This window comes from Halichondria panicea, chromosome 15, assembly GCF_963675165.1.
Source record: "Halichondria panicea chromosome 15, odHalPani1.1, whole genome shotgun sequence".
In the NCBI taxonomy this organism is placed as follows: domain Eukaryota; kingdom Metazoa; phylum Porifera; class Demospongiae; order Suberitida; family Halichondriidae; genus Halichondria; species Halichondria panicea.
Window position 1 is genome coordinate 5,383,295 of NC_087391.1, and position 12,880 is coordinate 5,396,174.

Consider the following 12,880-nt stretch of genomic DNA (forward strand, 5'->3'; position numbering starts at 1 on the left):
AAAGTTCCTGTGCTTTTGGCTGGTAGACGACATATTGATCTGTGTGTGTGTGTGTGTGTGTGTGTGTGTGTGTGTGTGTGTGTGTGTGTGTGTGTGCATGCCAGACTGCTATACAGCACAGCTACAGGTAGTACGTACATAGACTAGACACATATTTACATACACATGACACATGTGCAGTTTTAACATCGAAATCTGCCACATTTAAAACGAATAACTTAATTTTAGAACCTTGAGGGGCTGGCTAGCTTGCATTAAAATGTACTATGATCTCAGAGTACCTCACCTTAAGCTTAGAGATTTGAGACAGTGAGCTGTTCAGTAGATCGAGGGGTTCTTTTGCAGCTAGCTTGCGGGCATGAGATAATGACAGCAGCCGGACTGATTATGGTGGACACACCCACTTTTTAAAAACTCAAAAAGCAGAGTGGGCGTACACCCACGTTTAAATCTCGAGTGAGGCAATTAATCGAGCAACATAGCGGCTTATAACAGAGGGTAAACAAAATGATCATTGGTAAATAATTTAAACACAGTCATGTGCAATCTATACACAAACACAAATGTAACAGTCAATGTGCCAGTATTCCATGAGGGGGTGGCTAGCCACAGCACCAGCTACTTCCGTGTGGCTCTTGTTGTACAGAGCTCTTGATGGATGAAGTGAGCACCAGTTTGCTCTCTGATCGCTCTGATCCTATGCGTTGCTCAGCCTGTGTGTGTGTGGTGTGTGTGTGTGTGTGTGTGTGTGTGTGTGTGCGTGTGTGCGTGTGTGTGTGAGTGTGCGCGTGTGTGTGTGTGTGTGTGTGTGTGTGTGTGTGTGTGTGTGTGTGTGCACGAGGATTGAGTATTGAAGCATGCTGTTCTTTATGCCAGCCTTAATGCAATCAATGCATGTATATGTACAAGCATGAACTCTTGGTACAAGTAACACACTAACAAAGCAGGAATACAGTGTGGCTCTTAGGGTCTCAAATTGCAATGTTTGCTACAAGTCAACTCACACTATTGAGGATCTGTTCTGTTAGCCCAGTGAATGCCTCTGTGATATTAGTGTTTGACCACGCACTAGTCTCGAAGAACTGGCACTTGTGCTGTTTAGCCAACTGCAGAAAACATACACAAGCAAAAATAAACTTAAACTAATCAAATACACATTTGTAACACATACATGTACTAGCTAGTGGAGACCAATTGTAATCAGTACGTGACAGATTGTAATGTACTCACTTTCTCCCCTTTTCTGGTGGTGACCTGTCTCTGTCCTTGCTGTTGGTCTAGGTCTAACTTGTTACCAACCAGCGTTACCTTGACATCATCCACTGCATTCTGTAGGTGAGAAAAATACCAGCCATTTTTGGTAAAACTATCATCCATTAATTTCTATGGTGTGCATTCTGATGAATTACATAACTGTACATGACAAGTTAGTACCCAGTACGCTGTATCTAGAACAACATGAAGGATTGTGTTACTGGAATAAATCTATAAAAACAGGATATATTATACCAACTGGAAAAGCCCCTACAATTTTCATAAGGACATTTTTGATGATACATTGAACTTACCTCTTCAATATTTCTAAGCCACTTGGTTACATTTCCAAACGTTGCATCCTGTGTGATATCATACACCAATAGAATGCCCTGTGTGTTTGTGTGTGGGGGACAATAGCAGGATAATAGACCGTTATATAGGAACAATAACATGCAGTCACTCAGTTATTAGTCAGCTCATGGTAATGAGAAGATCACATGTCACACAAAGTACCTGTGCTCTTCTGTAGTACTGTGCAGTAAGTGTTTCAAACCTCTCCTGTCCTGCAGTGTCCCTGTGTGTGTGTGTGTGTGTGTGTGTGTGTGTGTGTGGGGGGGGGGGGGGGAGGGTTATGCATCATCCTTTGAACTCCAATTATTAGCCCTATCAATACACTGTACATGTAGTAATCAGATTATTTACAAAATGAGTTTGCTTGCAATAAGTGTACCTCTACACAATAAGTGTACCTCTACACAATAAGTGTACCTCTACACAATAGTTAATCCACTAGTAATTGCAAAGTAGACATACCAAATCTGAAGTCGAATTCTTTTCCCCTGGACAGTGAACGTCTTTAGTTTGAAGTCAATACCTGTGATTGAGAGTGGGGACACAATCACCTTTTGCCAATAATATGCTTTGAACATTTCTGGCACATGTTACAATCTGAAATCTTATGCCAAAATCCGAGTTGTATGCCAAGGGGGAGGAGAGAGCGTGGGGGGGGGGGGAGTAGGGGGTATTGCTCACCAATGGTTGTGATGTGACTGCGACGAATCTGATTGTCTGTGAATTGAGAGATGAGGCAAGTCTTCCCGACACCACTGTCCCCACAGAGGAGCACCTTGAACAAGTGGTCGTAGTTACGGTCCACGTGACTCATTCTCACACCTGTGTTGTGTTTATTAATATCAATACATAATTATTATTCAACAACTTTTGTAGTAAAACAGCTGATTCAAACTCAGTTGATCTTTGATAGGAAATCTACAACAAGGCTAGCTAGTAGATACATAACAGACTCACACAGTTATTAGACAGAGGGTAGATCCTGTATATGGAGCAATTCGAAGCCTTCAGACCCTTCCTGGCTTGATCAACAACAGTCAACACAACATGAACAGCATGCAGTGAGTGCAGTAGACGGTTGCTCAAGTCACGCCCACTACCTAATACTGCTCACTCAGCAAAATATGGGTCAAAGTTCAATGTTGATGGGCATTTATAGGAAAATAGTGTAGAATAATTATTCACAAGCTACAAAACAAGATCACAGATTGACAGGTACTGTTCTCTGTACTCAGTATGAGGCTCTCTAGTTTGAGGAGTATCTATCATAGTCTCCCCTACTTCCAAACGGACCGCTGTATCCCCAACCATTCAGCAATCTCCAACTCTGACTTCCATGCCCTGAAAAGTTTCATCGAAACCTCTAAACGACTGTTTGTCCTAACTGGAGCTGGTATATCTACAGAGAGTGGTATCAAAGACTATCGATCAGAAGGTGTGGGACTGTATGCTACTACAAATCAACGTCCGACCACTTACGATAAATTCGTGCGGAGTGCGCAAGTTCGACAACGTTACTGGGCAAGAAACACGACGGCATGGCCTGTATTCTCAACCTTTAAGCCAAACTTCAGTCATAATTTCCTCGCAAGTCTAGAGCATCGTGACAAACTACACTGGCTAGTCACTCAAAATGTGGACGACCTTCACCACAAGGCCGGTAGTCGAAGGGTGACGGAACTTCACGGAACAGTTTTCAGTGTTATCTGCCTCAGCTGTTGCCACATGTACCCACGACCTGATATACAAGAACAAATATACAGGGACAATGCTGGGTGGGCCGCTCAGCCTCAAGGATTTGCACCTGATGCCGACGTTTTCGTTGCTGAAGAATTCGTGAGAACATTCCGAGCCCCAGAGTGTGTGAAATGTGGAGGAGTGCTTAAACCTGATGTGGTGTTTTTTGGCGATTCTGTACCGAAATCTCGTGTGGAACTGATAGCTAGACGTCTTGAGGAAAGCGATGCATGTCTAGTGGTTGGATCGTCTCTACAAACATACTCTTCGTTTAGACATGTGAAACAAGCCAAAGATTTGGGGCTGCCTCTGTTAATACTGAACATTGGGCCGACTAGGGCTGACTCATTAGCCAGTGTGAAAATTAATGGACGATCTGGGGAGGCATTTGAATGGTTGCAGGATCATCTGTGACTGACTAACAACTCGATCCTCTAGCATATTGACACTCTGTGTACATGTATAGTGCTTTATCATTTATCATGAGTTTTGAATTCTTAATAATAAATTGTACGGATTTATTGCAGCTTTGTGTATGTGTAAATTTGCCTCATCATCCTTAACAACTACGTGTGTTTTTCTGCTCACAGGTTAATTGATGTTTCACTCGACACTACGTGTTCCCCTGAGATCTCTGCTACAACAGTTTATCAACCGCCACCGTTCCTACCACCCGAGCCAAGCCAAACAAGTAAGTTCTACTGTAGCTAACCATTGGGAATGTAGATCATTCAATACTGTGCAAACAGTTAATTGTAGGATTGTGAATGTGTGTGTTGTAAGTCTTGTACTAGGCTACTGATGAATGTAGATCCCTATGGAGCTCTGTGGTGTAGTACAAGCCTTGGAGAAGATAGCACCCACCAAACTAGCAGAGGAATGGGACAACGTTGGTTTACTACTAGAGCCAAAACCGTCTGAACTAATACGAGGAGTGTTCATCACCAACGACCTCACAGAGCCTGTACTGAGTGAGGCACTCTCCCTGAATAATATTGGACTAATTTTGTCCTATCATCCTCCCATTTTCCAGTCATTCAAGAAGCTCACACAAGGCTCTGCTAAGGAGAGGATATTATTGAAATGTGCACAGTCAGGTATTGCAGTGTATTCCCCTCACACGGCTCTGGATAGTATGGAGGGTGGGATTAACGACTGGTTACTGGCTGGTGTTGGGGAGGGTGTAGTGTCCTCCATTGGAGCTAGGAAAATGGGATCTAGAGCTGGCAATGTGGTGAACTGTGAGGGGGTGGAACAAGGTCACTTGGAGGAACTCTGTAAATCATATCCACTTGTGGAGCTCAGGAGTGAGGGGTGAGTGTTTGCTAGTTGTTTACTACTTTATTTCATTCTCTTATATAGGGAGATCTGTTGCAGTGATAGTGACCTGGTAAATATTCTCCCCTTGTTAAAGAAACTGTCTCCTTCCAACATCTTGGTCAACTCTTCTACCAAAGTAAGCTAATTCAATTTGTCAACGGTCACAACTTTAGTTCTGGTGACTCAATTTCAATGATTTTGAAGCTAAAAAAAGTCTTTCAGTTGGTATGTTCAAATAAAAATGCAATTGTTTGACCAGTTTTCGTGCTCATTTTCCAATTTGGTCATGTTGTAAATTTTAAGATTGGAACAAATTATGGTCGTTCAAAGATAATTATGTTCTATATAATTATGTATTTCTTCACACAGGTTGAAGTAGTGCCTTCAGGAGGACGTTTGGTACAACTGTCTCAGTCTCTCTCTGTTGCTCAAGTCATCGACAAAGTGAAGACCTACCTCCATCTCCCTCACCTCCGAGTCGCCATGCCAACCATTGATCGTCCAATCAACAGCGTGGCCACATGTGCTGGCTCAGGTGGTTCTGTACTGCAAGGTGTTCAAGCCGACCTCTACCTGACTGGAGAAATGTCCCATCATCAAGTACTGGAGGCTACTGCTCAAGGCACAGCCGTGGTTCTGTGTGAGCATAGCAACACTGAGAGGGGATATCTCAAAGAGGTTTACAGGAGGAGAGTGGCAGAGAGTCTGCCTGGAGTGGAGGTGGTGTGCTCAGAGACTGATATGGACCCGTTAAAAATTGTCTGAACATTAATTTTATGTGTCACACTGTGTTTGTGCATTGACAAAGGAGATAAAAGTGTGTAAACTCAAATTTGACTTTTAGCTTAGTTTAGCTTACCATTACCAGATATACACAAAATATAACTACTAGGCAAAGGTCGTTAATCAATAAAGCAAATTAACCAGCTCAGCACACAGGTACTGAGGTGAATCCAAGATGGCCAGTGAAAGTCGTCCAAGCTATCCATACGGCTACAAGCCCATTCAGGCGAGCAAGGGCTCGTACAGAGTCATCCCTGGGGCCACGCTACCTGAAGGGGAGAGACAAAGAGCCATCAACAGGAGGCAAACTGCCAAGAACATGAAATCTTACAAGGTCCTGCTCATAGGAGAGAGTGGTGTGGGGAAATCAACGTTGGTCTCACGGCTGTGTGACGATACCTTCAGTGTTGACAGCAGACAGCACACACTAGGTAAGCTGTAGAGGTAGTAAACCTTGCATAGCCGACTAAATATTTATAGCTACTGTAGATTGAACTGGAAGTTTTATTGAGTCTGACATGACATACATAGCTAGCTACTATGTTCTTTAATACAGGTATGGACATGTTTGAAAAAGAGGTCGAACTAGAAGGAGAGAAAGTAAAGATGTATATATGGTAAGTCGACATGCCAGCTCTCAGAATCAACAAAGAGCTACATAGTGCCATCATAATAATTATTATGGACTGTTCTTGCCCCTGTAGGGACACTGTCGGTACTGAGCGGTTTGACTCTATCACTACCCAGTATTACAGAGGAGGGGCGGTAAGTGGTGTATTCACTGGTGACTCTAACGGTTTAAGTCTCTTCCCCTTGTGCAGGGTATTGTGATTGTGTACGATTGCACATCTCTGCATTCGTTCAATCTTCTCACCAAATGGATAGGATACATTCATACTGTAAGTGTTACGATGAATAGATTGTTATCGAGTCACTATTGACTAACTGTGTGGTGCATTGCTGCCATGGGAATTATCTAGGAATACTTATGTACTTGTATGGTGAGTGACATTCAACATAAACTTGTTTGTACACAATGTGTATGGTTTTTGATACGCTAGTAGAACTTCATGTGGGTTATTGGCTACACATAATCCTAATTAAAGAATTATTAATACACTAGCTCTCTCATGTGGATACATCCCACTCAGCATGCAACGGCCGATGTCAGCCTCATGCTACTGGCCTCTAAGACAGATCTGGATAGCAAGAAAGAGGTGCCTGCTGACGATGGACAAAAAGTGAGCATCTCTGGGTATTTATCATACGTGTACTAAGCCTTGTTTACTTTTCAAATAATATGTTACTTTGAGAGCTCAGCCTTATGCTTGTTTTACAGTAGTAAGTCAACTTCAACTGAGTTGAAATTGAACCTACAGAACTCAAGTTATGGAGGTTCCCATGCAAGCCATTGATTAAGCGGGGGGGTGGGGGGGGAGGGGGGGGTGGCAGTGGTACATGTTGAACAGCCGTTAACTTTAGTTCTGATGATCCAATTTCAAAAATTTTATGATTTTCTGAAAGCTTAGAAAGAGGCCTTTCAAATGATGTGTTAAAATCCCTAATTTGATTTGGACCATAATTTATCATTTTTCGCCCTTGGACCATGGGCTATAATCCATGGTATTTGGCCGAAATTGGCATACATTTTTCAACAGCCATTAACTTTAGTTCTGATGATCCAATTTCAAAAATTCTGAAAGCTTAGAAAGAGGCCTTTCAAATGATGTGTTTAAAATCCCTAATTTGATTTGGACCATAATTTATCATTATTTTTTTGCCCTTGGACCATGGGCTATATATAATCCATGGTATTTGGCCGAAATTGGCAATTTCTGTCATCTCCCAAAATGAGCATTGATGACACCATTTGGAAGATTTCTTTTTCGATAATCATAAAATCGAGCTAGCTACGTATAAGTAGGTGTCCATAACTAAGTTTGAACTGTCCAATTCCGAATGATTGTTTTATAATTATGCCTCTTGTCTCTATTATTCTTGTGTAGTTTGCTAATCAGTACGAAATTGGGATGTTCTATGAAGTGAGTGCCAAAACGGGAGAGAACGTGAGTGAGGCCTTCCAAACTTTCTTCAAAGACATACACAGAAAGGCAAGATTGACTGGTTGTATAATAAAGAACACATTTTTACCCAACTTCTGTTTCCCCTCAGGCTACCTGCCCTATGCCCAGTCCTGATGAGCCACTTCCTTCTCCTGGGAAAAAATCTTGCAACTGTTAGCCTAATATGTGTATGTGTGTGTTTGTGTGTCAACAATTTATGATTTTTATCATGATCTCAAAGAAAGCTGCTTGCATAAATTTATTACTACTTGTGGGGGTGTCAGGTCTAAGAAAGATGGGTGGGGCTGGTTTTCAGCAAAAACCTCCCTCGAGGTAAACAAATATTGGACAGTTGAGTGGGCGTATCTATACAACATGGTTGATGGAGTGCTTATCCTACCAGCTAGTTTGGAGGAATCAGTGTTCAGAGGATTCATCAACACACCAGTAAGTCAGTCACTCATGCATCTCTATAATCCAGTTGTATTCTTTATAGGAGCACAGTTATGAGGTAAAGGTCACTCTGTCATCGTCCAATCAGATTTCAGATGCAAGGTGGGTGTGGTACATGTGTGTGTGATGTGTGTGGAGAGTGTGCAGGGTGGAGGGTGACTGGAGACTGAGCAATCTCATCCGTGGGCAAGAGGATACTCTACAACAAGTGAGTTAGGTATGAGCGGTACATTTCAAATTTGTTCCAGAATTTCATACAAATACATTTTATATTGATATTAGTATCTCACTGAGAGCAAGACTGTTCCTGAGCTTCTGGGTAAGATGAGAGACTTGCTGACTCAGCTGGAGAGCTCCAAACCCTCCCCCCTCGGCCTTGCCTTACCTCTGAGTGTGTGCAGACAACTGGCCAATGACATTGACTCGCTGGGATGGTCAAGGTTTGTGTAGTTACTACATGGTTGTAATTGAACCACTTATTTCTCTCCTAGGGTGCAAACAGTAGACACATTATTCAGACATATTCAATTAGTTGTCAGGTGAGTGCTACTAGTAGGCTATTGTATCATTCTATAATTGTGCTGCTTTTCACAGGGATCAAAAGAACCAAGCACACACTCTCACTGTGTCTCCAACGGCCAAGGTAGACCACCCCCTCACATGCTCACACACTCACACACCCTCCTCTAAACACTTGCCAGTATCCTCATGAGGCTCCAATATTGACTGTTGATGCTCCGGTGGACTTTAAACCTCACTGGGACAAAACAGTAACTGCAAAAAATATATGTTTTTAATCCTATTCACTTGTGTTGTTTTCAGACTGGGCTATGTGGTTTAGTGAGCCAGTTTTCCAGCTGGTTAGACACTCTGGGGCCGTTCTGGAGTTGTATGGAAGAGCTGGACGCACAGACATGCATCCTGGAGCCCGAGCACCCCTCCAGGGCACACACACATAGGAGGATTCTAATTGGTCAGTTAGCAATCATAACTAGTGGTTGTACAAGCATCCATGATTCTTGTTTGCAGATACTCACCTCTCTCTAGTGTTGACTGTGAACCCTCTCAAACCTCTAATATTACCAGAACCACTGCAGTTCCTCGGACCAGACAACAGTGTGTTATCTTGTATGTATCTTATCTAACAGACACAACTCTTTCTCTATAGGAGTGAGGGAACTCAGAGGCAAGGTGGGGAGGAACTGTACTCAATGGTGAGCTGTGTGTCCCAGTACTTGTTTGAGTGTACAGTTACACAGGAATGAGAGACGCTCCCTCCTGGCCAATCTGCAATCACTACTGGACTTACAATTCCTTAAACCCTCTTCTAAAGAAGCTGAGGTAATCATCATTAGTGTTAGCATCACTGCCCTTGACCACAATCTACCACCGGCCCCCATACTCATCACATCCTAACACACTCATGCAGGAAATGAGTGAAGAATGTGCAATATGCTACGACTACAGACTAAACGGTGTTGTACCATCAGTGATCTGTCCCAACAACCACTGTGCTAAATGCTACCACAACGAATGCTTTGAAGAGGTAACTATGTATATAATTATACTCAACAACAAAATAACTGTATCGCCCCGGGCATTGCAGTGGTTGAGAGGTCTACCACGAGCGGATGGTCTGCACACTGTGCTAGCTGGCGACTGCCCATTCTGTGGCGAGGTATGTACATTGGCTTCTTAATTATGCTCATCATGATGACCTCTGTACCCTCATGCAGGTCATCTCACTACGTTGACTGTGTAATAGACTATCATCGAACATTCTCTTCATTGCAAAACAATTATTAAAACAATTATTATAATAATTGTGTCTCAATATTAATGTTTATTGTATATGAAAAAACAAAATAATTATTGTGTGGCAAACATTTTATAGTTCAGGGTTTTTTACTAACGAGTCCAAACTGGATTGCACTGTAGCATGTTTCTCTGATGGCTTGTTCAATAGGTCGTGGGATCACTCCAAGCTCATTCCTCATTTGTTCATTGTTGAAGGTGTACTTGACCAGACCTGGTTCATCAGACGTGGGTACGGTGTAGCCTTGGGGTTCAAATTCATTTCTAATAACTTCTGTGAATTCTTTTGAGTTCATACTCCCGCCACTTAGAATGAAACGCTTTCCAGCAGCAGAGGGTGTGAACATTGCAGCAATCTCAGCAGTAGCCACATCACGGACATCAATCACTCCTTCACAAAAGCTCCACAGCAGTTCATTTTGCTCCAGTAGCATTACAGCAATCAAGGCACTCACAGCACCGGAAGCAGCACTCAAGAGTGGCCCGTGAATGTACGATGGATTGACAACAACTAGTTCAAATTTCTTATCATGTTTGACAAAATCCCAAGCCGCTCGCTCCGCCTTCAGTTTGCTCTTCTCATAAGCTCCTATGTTTTCTTCGACTGCCCAATCCTCCTCGTTGTATTCACAATCACTAGGACGTCCTGGGATGCCAGAATAACCACACACAGCTGCCGTTGAACTGGTTAGTACGACACGTTTCAGAGTTTCACATTTTGAGCAGGCAGTGAAGACATTAACTACACCGTCAACAGCAGGGCCTATAAGTTCATTCTCGTCTTCTGGAGTTTCATCGGGGGTTGGATTAGGGGAAGCCACGTGGAAAACGTAGGAACATCCATCGACAGCAGGTCCCCAGCAATCTTTATCATTGAGATCAGCTTCAACCAGCTCCAGAGGATACTTTGCATTAGGAACTAGGTCCAACACAGGTTGCACCTGTATTATCAATATTAAATTAAGACAGTTAGCGTTAAGTAGACACAGCGTAATTCATATGAAGTTATTTTACCTTCTCTTCTTTGCTCTTGTCCCTAACAGTGCCTCTCACTCTGTACTCTCCCTTCTCCAGGAGCTCCTTGATCAGCCATGTTGACACAAACCCTGAGGCACCAGTCACCAACACTAGAGCTAGAGGGGGAGCACACTTGTACTCAGCCATTGCAATGTTTAGCTAGTTGGGCGGAGTCCAACCAACGCATGAGCGCAGCGTTGGTTGGACTCCGCCCAACTAATGTTTAGCCTCGATTCCAGGCCGGGCCTGGGATCGAGGCTAATATGTTAGGCCTAGCCTCGATTCCAGGCCAATTAATGCGGTCTGGAATCGAGGCTAGATTAGGCCCTGATAATTATGCTTTTTTCACCCATTATAATTTGCCTCATAAAAATTCTGCCCAAAAAAATGACAAAAATTTAAGACGTAAGACTTGGATATAAACACAGCATGCATGCACACAGCGACACAAAACAAGAATATACGATCCTTAGTGTTATCTGTTATCTGTTTATATCTGAATTGATCCATAATATTTACCTTCAGCCACTTTTTGCCATGACTCATGACTCATGGCATGAGAACATCGTTATGTCAAAACTGATCTTTAACAAAAATGGACCGATAGATATAACTGAGCTACTTCTCTTCATGCAGTCTTGGATTTGTTCCAGGAGTCATGCACTTACGCAAATCCTCCCCTAATATCAACTTCTCTCCTCAAGATAATCTGTATCCATCAGATTTCTGTTTCATTAAGCTCCTCTTCGGTAACACATTCTAGTATACTTGTTCACCAAACCTCGTACTAGGCCCTCTAAGGTGCTTGTAGGATTTTTATTCATCAGTCTACTCCCACGATATAGAAAAGGACAATACAAAGCAATCATATAAAAACACGACCTTTAGATCTATATTGGTTGATAATGGGCCCACAAACTAGTCTAAAAAAGGGGTAAGGCCTCTGCTACAAAAGTTCAGTCTCACTTGTCCTGTGATTTGGGACGACCAAAATAACTTGGTGACTTGGAAATAAAACCGAGGTCAATCATACTGTAGCAGGTATCGATGATTGCTTGTTTGATGGGTCGAGGGGTCACTCCAAGCTCGTTCCTCAACTGACTGTTGTTGAAGGTGTACTTTTCAATACTTGGCTCTTCAAGCATTGACACAGTGTATCCATGTGGCTCAAACTCATCCTTTACAATCTTCGAAAATTCTTTGCCTGTTACAGTACCACAAGCTAGAATAAAACGCTTTCCAGCAGCAGAGGGTGTGAACATTGCGGCAATCTCAGCAGTAGCCACATCACGGACATCAATCACACCGACACATATATTCCACATGGGAATTTTTTGTTCCAACAGCATTGTGGAAAATGCAGCACTTCCAATTCCAGATGCAGCACTTAGAATCGGGCCTTGGATAAGTGACGGATTAACTACAACTAACTCAAATTTCTGTTCGTTATCCAACTTGTTCATAAAATCCCAAGCAGCTCGCTCTGCCATGATCTTGCTCTTGACATAAGGATCGGTATTTTCTTCAGGCATCCAATCCTCTTCAGTGTATTCACAATCACTAGGATGTCCTGGGATGCCTCCATAACCTTTTATTGCCACTGTTGAGCCGGTTAATACCACGCGCTTCACAGTTCCACTCTTTGAAGAAGCAGTGAAAACATTAATAACGCCATTGACAGCAGGGACAATACATTCGTTCTCATCCTTTGGTGGTGAACCTGGAGGTGGAAACGGAGAAGCCACATGGAAAACATAAGAACATCCATTGACAGCAGGTCCCCAGCAATCTTTATCATTAAGATCAACTTCAACCAACTCCAGAGGATACTTTGCATTAGGAACTAGGTCCAACACAGGTTGCACCTGTATTATCAATATTAAATTAAGACAGTTAATTCATATGAAGCCATTCTACCTTCTCTTCTTTGCTCTTGTCCCTAACAGTGCCTCTCACTCTGTACTCTCCCTTCTCCAGGAGCTCCTTGATCAGCCATGTAGACACAAACCCTGAGGCACCAGTCACCAAAACTAGAGGGGGAGCAGACTCAGCCATTCTTGACTCTTGACAATCTGCTGCCTTAA

The 12,880-nt window shown here is 42.8% G+C and overlaps 7 protein-coding genes across 8 annotated transcripts; 4 read left to right on the forward strand and 3 right to left on the reverse strand.

Moving 5' to 3' along the window:
• Positions 1–494: 494 nt before the first annotated feature.
• LOC135348709 (ras-related protein Rab-13-like) lies at positions 495–2,712 on the reverse strand. The gene is made up of 8 exons (XM_064547007.1): positions 2,568–2,712; positions 2,290–2,430; positions 2,071–2,131; positions 1,771–1,831; positions 1,569–1,646; positions 1,231–1,329; positions 1,005–1,106; positions 495–713 (listed from the first exon to the last, which is right to left on the reverse strand). The coding sequence occupies exons 2-8, from the start codon at positions 2,420–2,422 to the stop codon at positions 603–605; spliced, it is 645 nt and encodes a 214-aa protein (XP_064403077.1). The 5' UTR covers positions 2,423–2,430; positions 2,568–2,712; the 3' UTR covers positions 495–602.
• Positions 2,713–2,736: 24 nt separating this feature from the next.
• On the forward strand, positions 2,737–5,497 carry LOC135348700 (NIF3-like protein 1). Of its 2 annotated transcripts, none has more exons than XM_064546996.1 (5): positions 2,737–2,823; positions 3,936–4,036; positions 4,157–4,659; positions 4,708–4,801; positions 5,035–5,497. In XM_064546996.1, the coding sequence occupies exons 2-5, from the start codon at positions 3,944–3,946 to the stop codon at positions 5,428–5,430; spliced, it is 1,086 nt and encodes a 361-aa protein (XP_064403066.1). In that variant the 5' UTR covers positions 2,737–2,823; positions 3,936–3,943; the 3' UTR covers positions 5,431–5,497. The 2 variants fall into 2 exon arrangements, with proteins under 2 accessions (XP_064403066.1, XP_064403067.1); XM_064546997.1 differs by having other exon boundaries at positions 2,790–2,823; positions 4,140–4,659.
• On the forward strand, positions 2,820–3,877 carry LOC135348705 (NAD-dependent protein lipoamidase sirtuin-4, mitochondrial-like). Its single transcript, XM_064547002.1, has one exon. The coding sequence runs from the start codon at positions 2,845–2,847 to the stop codon at positions 3,757–3,759; it is 915 nt and encodes a 304-aa protein (XP_064403072.1). The 5' UTR covers positions 2,820–2,844; the 3' UTR covers positions 3,760–3,877.
• A 69-nt stretch (positions 5,498–5,566) lies between the features above and the next one.
• Positions 5,567–7,773, forward strand: LOC135348707 (ras-related protein Rab-10-like). The gene is made up of 7 exons (XM_064547005.1): positions 5,567–5,879; positions 6,005–6,065; positions 6,153–6,213; positions 6,270–6,347; positions 6,600–6,689; positions 7,455–7,559; positions 7,621–7,773. Exons 1-7 carry the CDS (start codon positions 5,624–5,626, stop codon positions 7,687–7,689), a joined length of 720 nt encoding a protein of 239 aa, XP_064403075.1. The 5' UTR covers positions 5,567–5,623; the 3' UTR covers positions 7,690–7,773.
• On the forward strand, positions 7,739–9,833 carry LOC135348699 (E3 ubiquitin-protein ligase FANCL-like). The gene is made up of 14 exons (XM_064546995.1): positions 7,739–7,958; positions 8,008–8,066; positions 8,112–8,172; positions 8,247–8,404; positions 8,456–8,503; positions 8,559–8,607; positions 8,666–8,734; positions 8,787–8,937; positions 8,994–9,080; positions 9,133–9,178; positions 9,224–9,305; positions 9,394–9,510; positions 9,571–9,642; positions 9,701–9,833. The coding sequence occupies exons 1-14, from the start codon at positions 7,887–7,889 to the stop codon at positions 9,716–9,718; spliced, it is 1,089 nt and encodes a 362-aa protein (XP_064403065.1). The 5' UTR covers positions 7,739–7,886; the 3' UTR covers positions 9,719–9,833.
• On the reverse strand, positions 9,732–10,983 carry LOC135348702 (uncharacterized). Its single transcript, XM_064546999.1, has 2 exons — positions 10,794–10,983; positions 9,732–10,720 (listed from the first exon to the last, which is right to left on the reverse strand). The coding sequence occupies exons 1-2, from the start codon at positions 10,941–10,943 to the stop codon at positions 9,860–9,862; spliced, it is 1,011 nt and encodes a 336-aa protein (XP_064403069.1). The 5' UTR covers positions 10,944–10,983; the 3' UTR covers positions 9,732–9,859.
• Positions 10,984–11,631: 648 nt separating this feature from the next.
• LOC135348701 (uncharacterized) lies at positions 11,632–12,851 on the reverse strand. Its single transcript, XM_064546998.1, has 2 exons — positions 12,714–12,851; positions 11,632–12,661 (listed from the first exon to the last, which is right to left on the reverse strand). Exons 1-2 carry the CDS (start codon positions 12,849–12,851, stop codon positions 11,759–11,761), a joined length of 1,041 nt encoding a protein of 346 aa, XP_064403068.1. The 3' UTR covers positions 11,632–11,758.
• Between the last annotated feature and the right edge of the window lie 29 nt (positions 12,852–12,880).

Excerpts from the sequence above, each read along its gene's own strand:
- LOC135348709 (XM_064547007.1), bottom strand. The coding sequence starts at position 2,422 with ATGAGTCACGTGGACCGTAACTACGACCACTTGTTCAAGGTGCTCCTC. Across the intron at positions 1,832-2,070 it reads AGAATTCGACTTCAGATTTG|GGACACTGCAGGACAGGAGA; the intron begins GTATGTCTACTT and ends ACACACACACAG. Across the intron at positions 1,647-1,770 it reads AGTACTACAGAAGAGCACAG|GGCATTCTATTGGTGTATGA; the intron begins GTACTTTGTGTG and ends ACAAACACACAG.
- LOC135348705 (XM_064547002.1), top strand. The coding sequence starts at position 2,845 with ATGAGGCTCTCTAGTTTGAGGAGTATCTATCATAGTCTCCCCTACTTC.
- LOC135348702 (XM_064546999.1), bottom strand. The coding sequence starts at position 10,943 with ATGGCTGAGTACAAGTGTGCTCCCCCTCTAGCTCTAGTGTTGGTGACT. Across the intron at positions 10,721-10,793 it reads ACAAGAGCAAAGAAGAGAAG|GTGCAACCTGTGTTGGACCT; the intron begins GTAAAATAACTT and ends TTGATAATACAG.
- LOC135348701 (XM_064546998.1), bottom strand. The coding sequence starts at position 12,851 with ATGGCTGAGTCTGCTCCCCCTCTAGTTTTGGTGACTGGTGCCTCAGGG. Across the intron at positions 12,662-12,713 it reads ACAAGAGCAAAGAAGAGAAG|GTGCAACCTGTGTTGGACCT; the intron begins GTAGAATGGCTT and ends TTGATAATACAG.
- LOC135348700 (XM_064546996.1), top strand. The coding sequence starts at position 3,944 with ATGTTTCACTCGACACTACGTGTTCCCCTGAGATCTCTGCTACAACAG. Across the intron at positions 4,037-4,156 it reads ACCCGAGCCAAGCCAAACAA|ATCCCTATGGAGCTCTGTGG; the intron begins GTAAGTTCTACT and ends TGATGAATGTAG. Across the intron at positions 4,660-4,707 it reads GTGGAGCTCAGGAGTGAGGG|GGAGATCTGTTGCAGTGATA; the intron begins GTGAGTGTTTGC and ends TCTCTTATATAG.
- LOC135348699 (XM_064546995.1), top strand. The coding sequence starts at position 7,887 with ATGGTTGATGGAGTGCTTATCCTACCAGCTAGTTTGGAGGAATCAGTG. Across the intron at positions 8,173-8,246 it reads AAGAGGATACTCTACAACAA|TATCTCACTGAGAGCAAGAC; the intron begins GTGAGTTAGGTA and ends TATTGATATTAG. Across the intron at positions 9,306-9,393 it reads CCTCTTCTAAAGAAGCTGAG|GAAATGAGTGAAGAATGTGC; the intron begins GTAATCATCATT and ends ACACTCATGCAG.
- LOC135348707 (XM_064547005.1), top strand. The coding sequence starts at position 5,624 with ATGGCCAGTGAAAGTCGTCCAAGCTATCCATACGGCTACAAGCCCATT. Across the intron at positions 6,066-6,152 it reads AAAGTAAAGATGTATATATG|GGACACTGTCGGTACTGAGC; the intron begins GTAAGTCGACAT and ends TTGCCCCTGTAG. Across the intron at positions 7,560-7,620 it reads TCAAAGACATACACAGAAAG|GCTACCTGCCCTATGCCCAG; the intron begins GCAAGATTGACT and ends GTTTCCCCTCAG.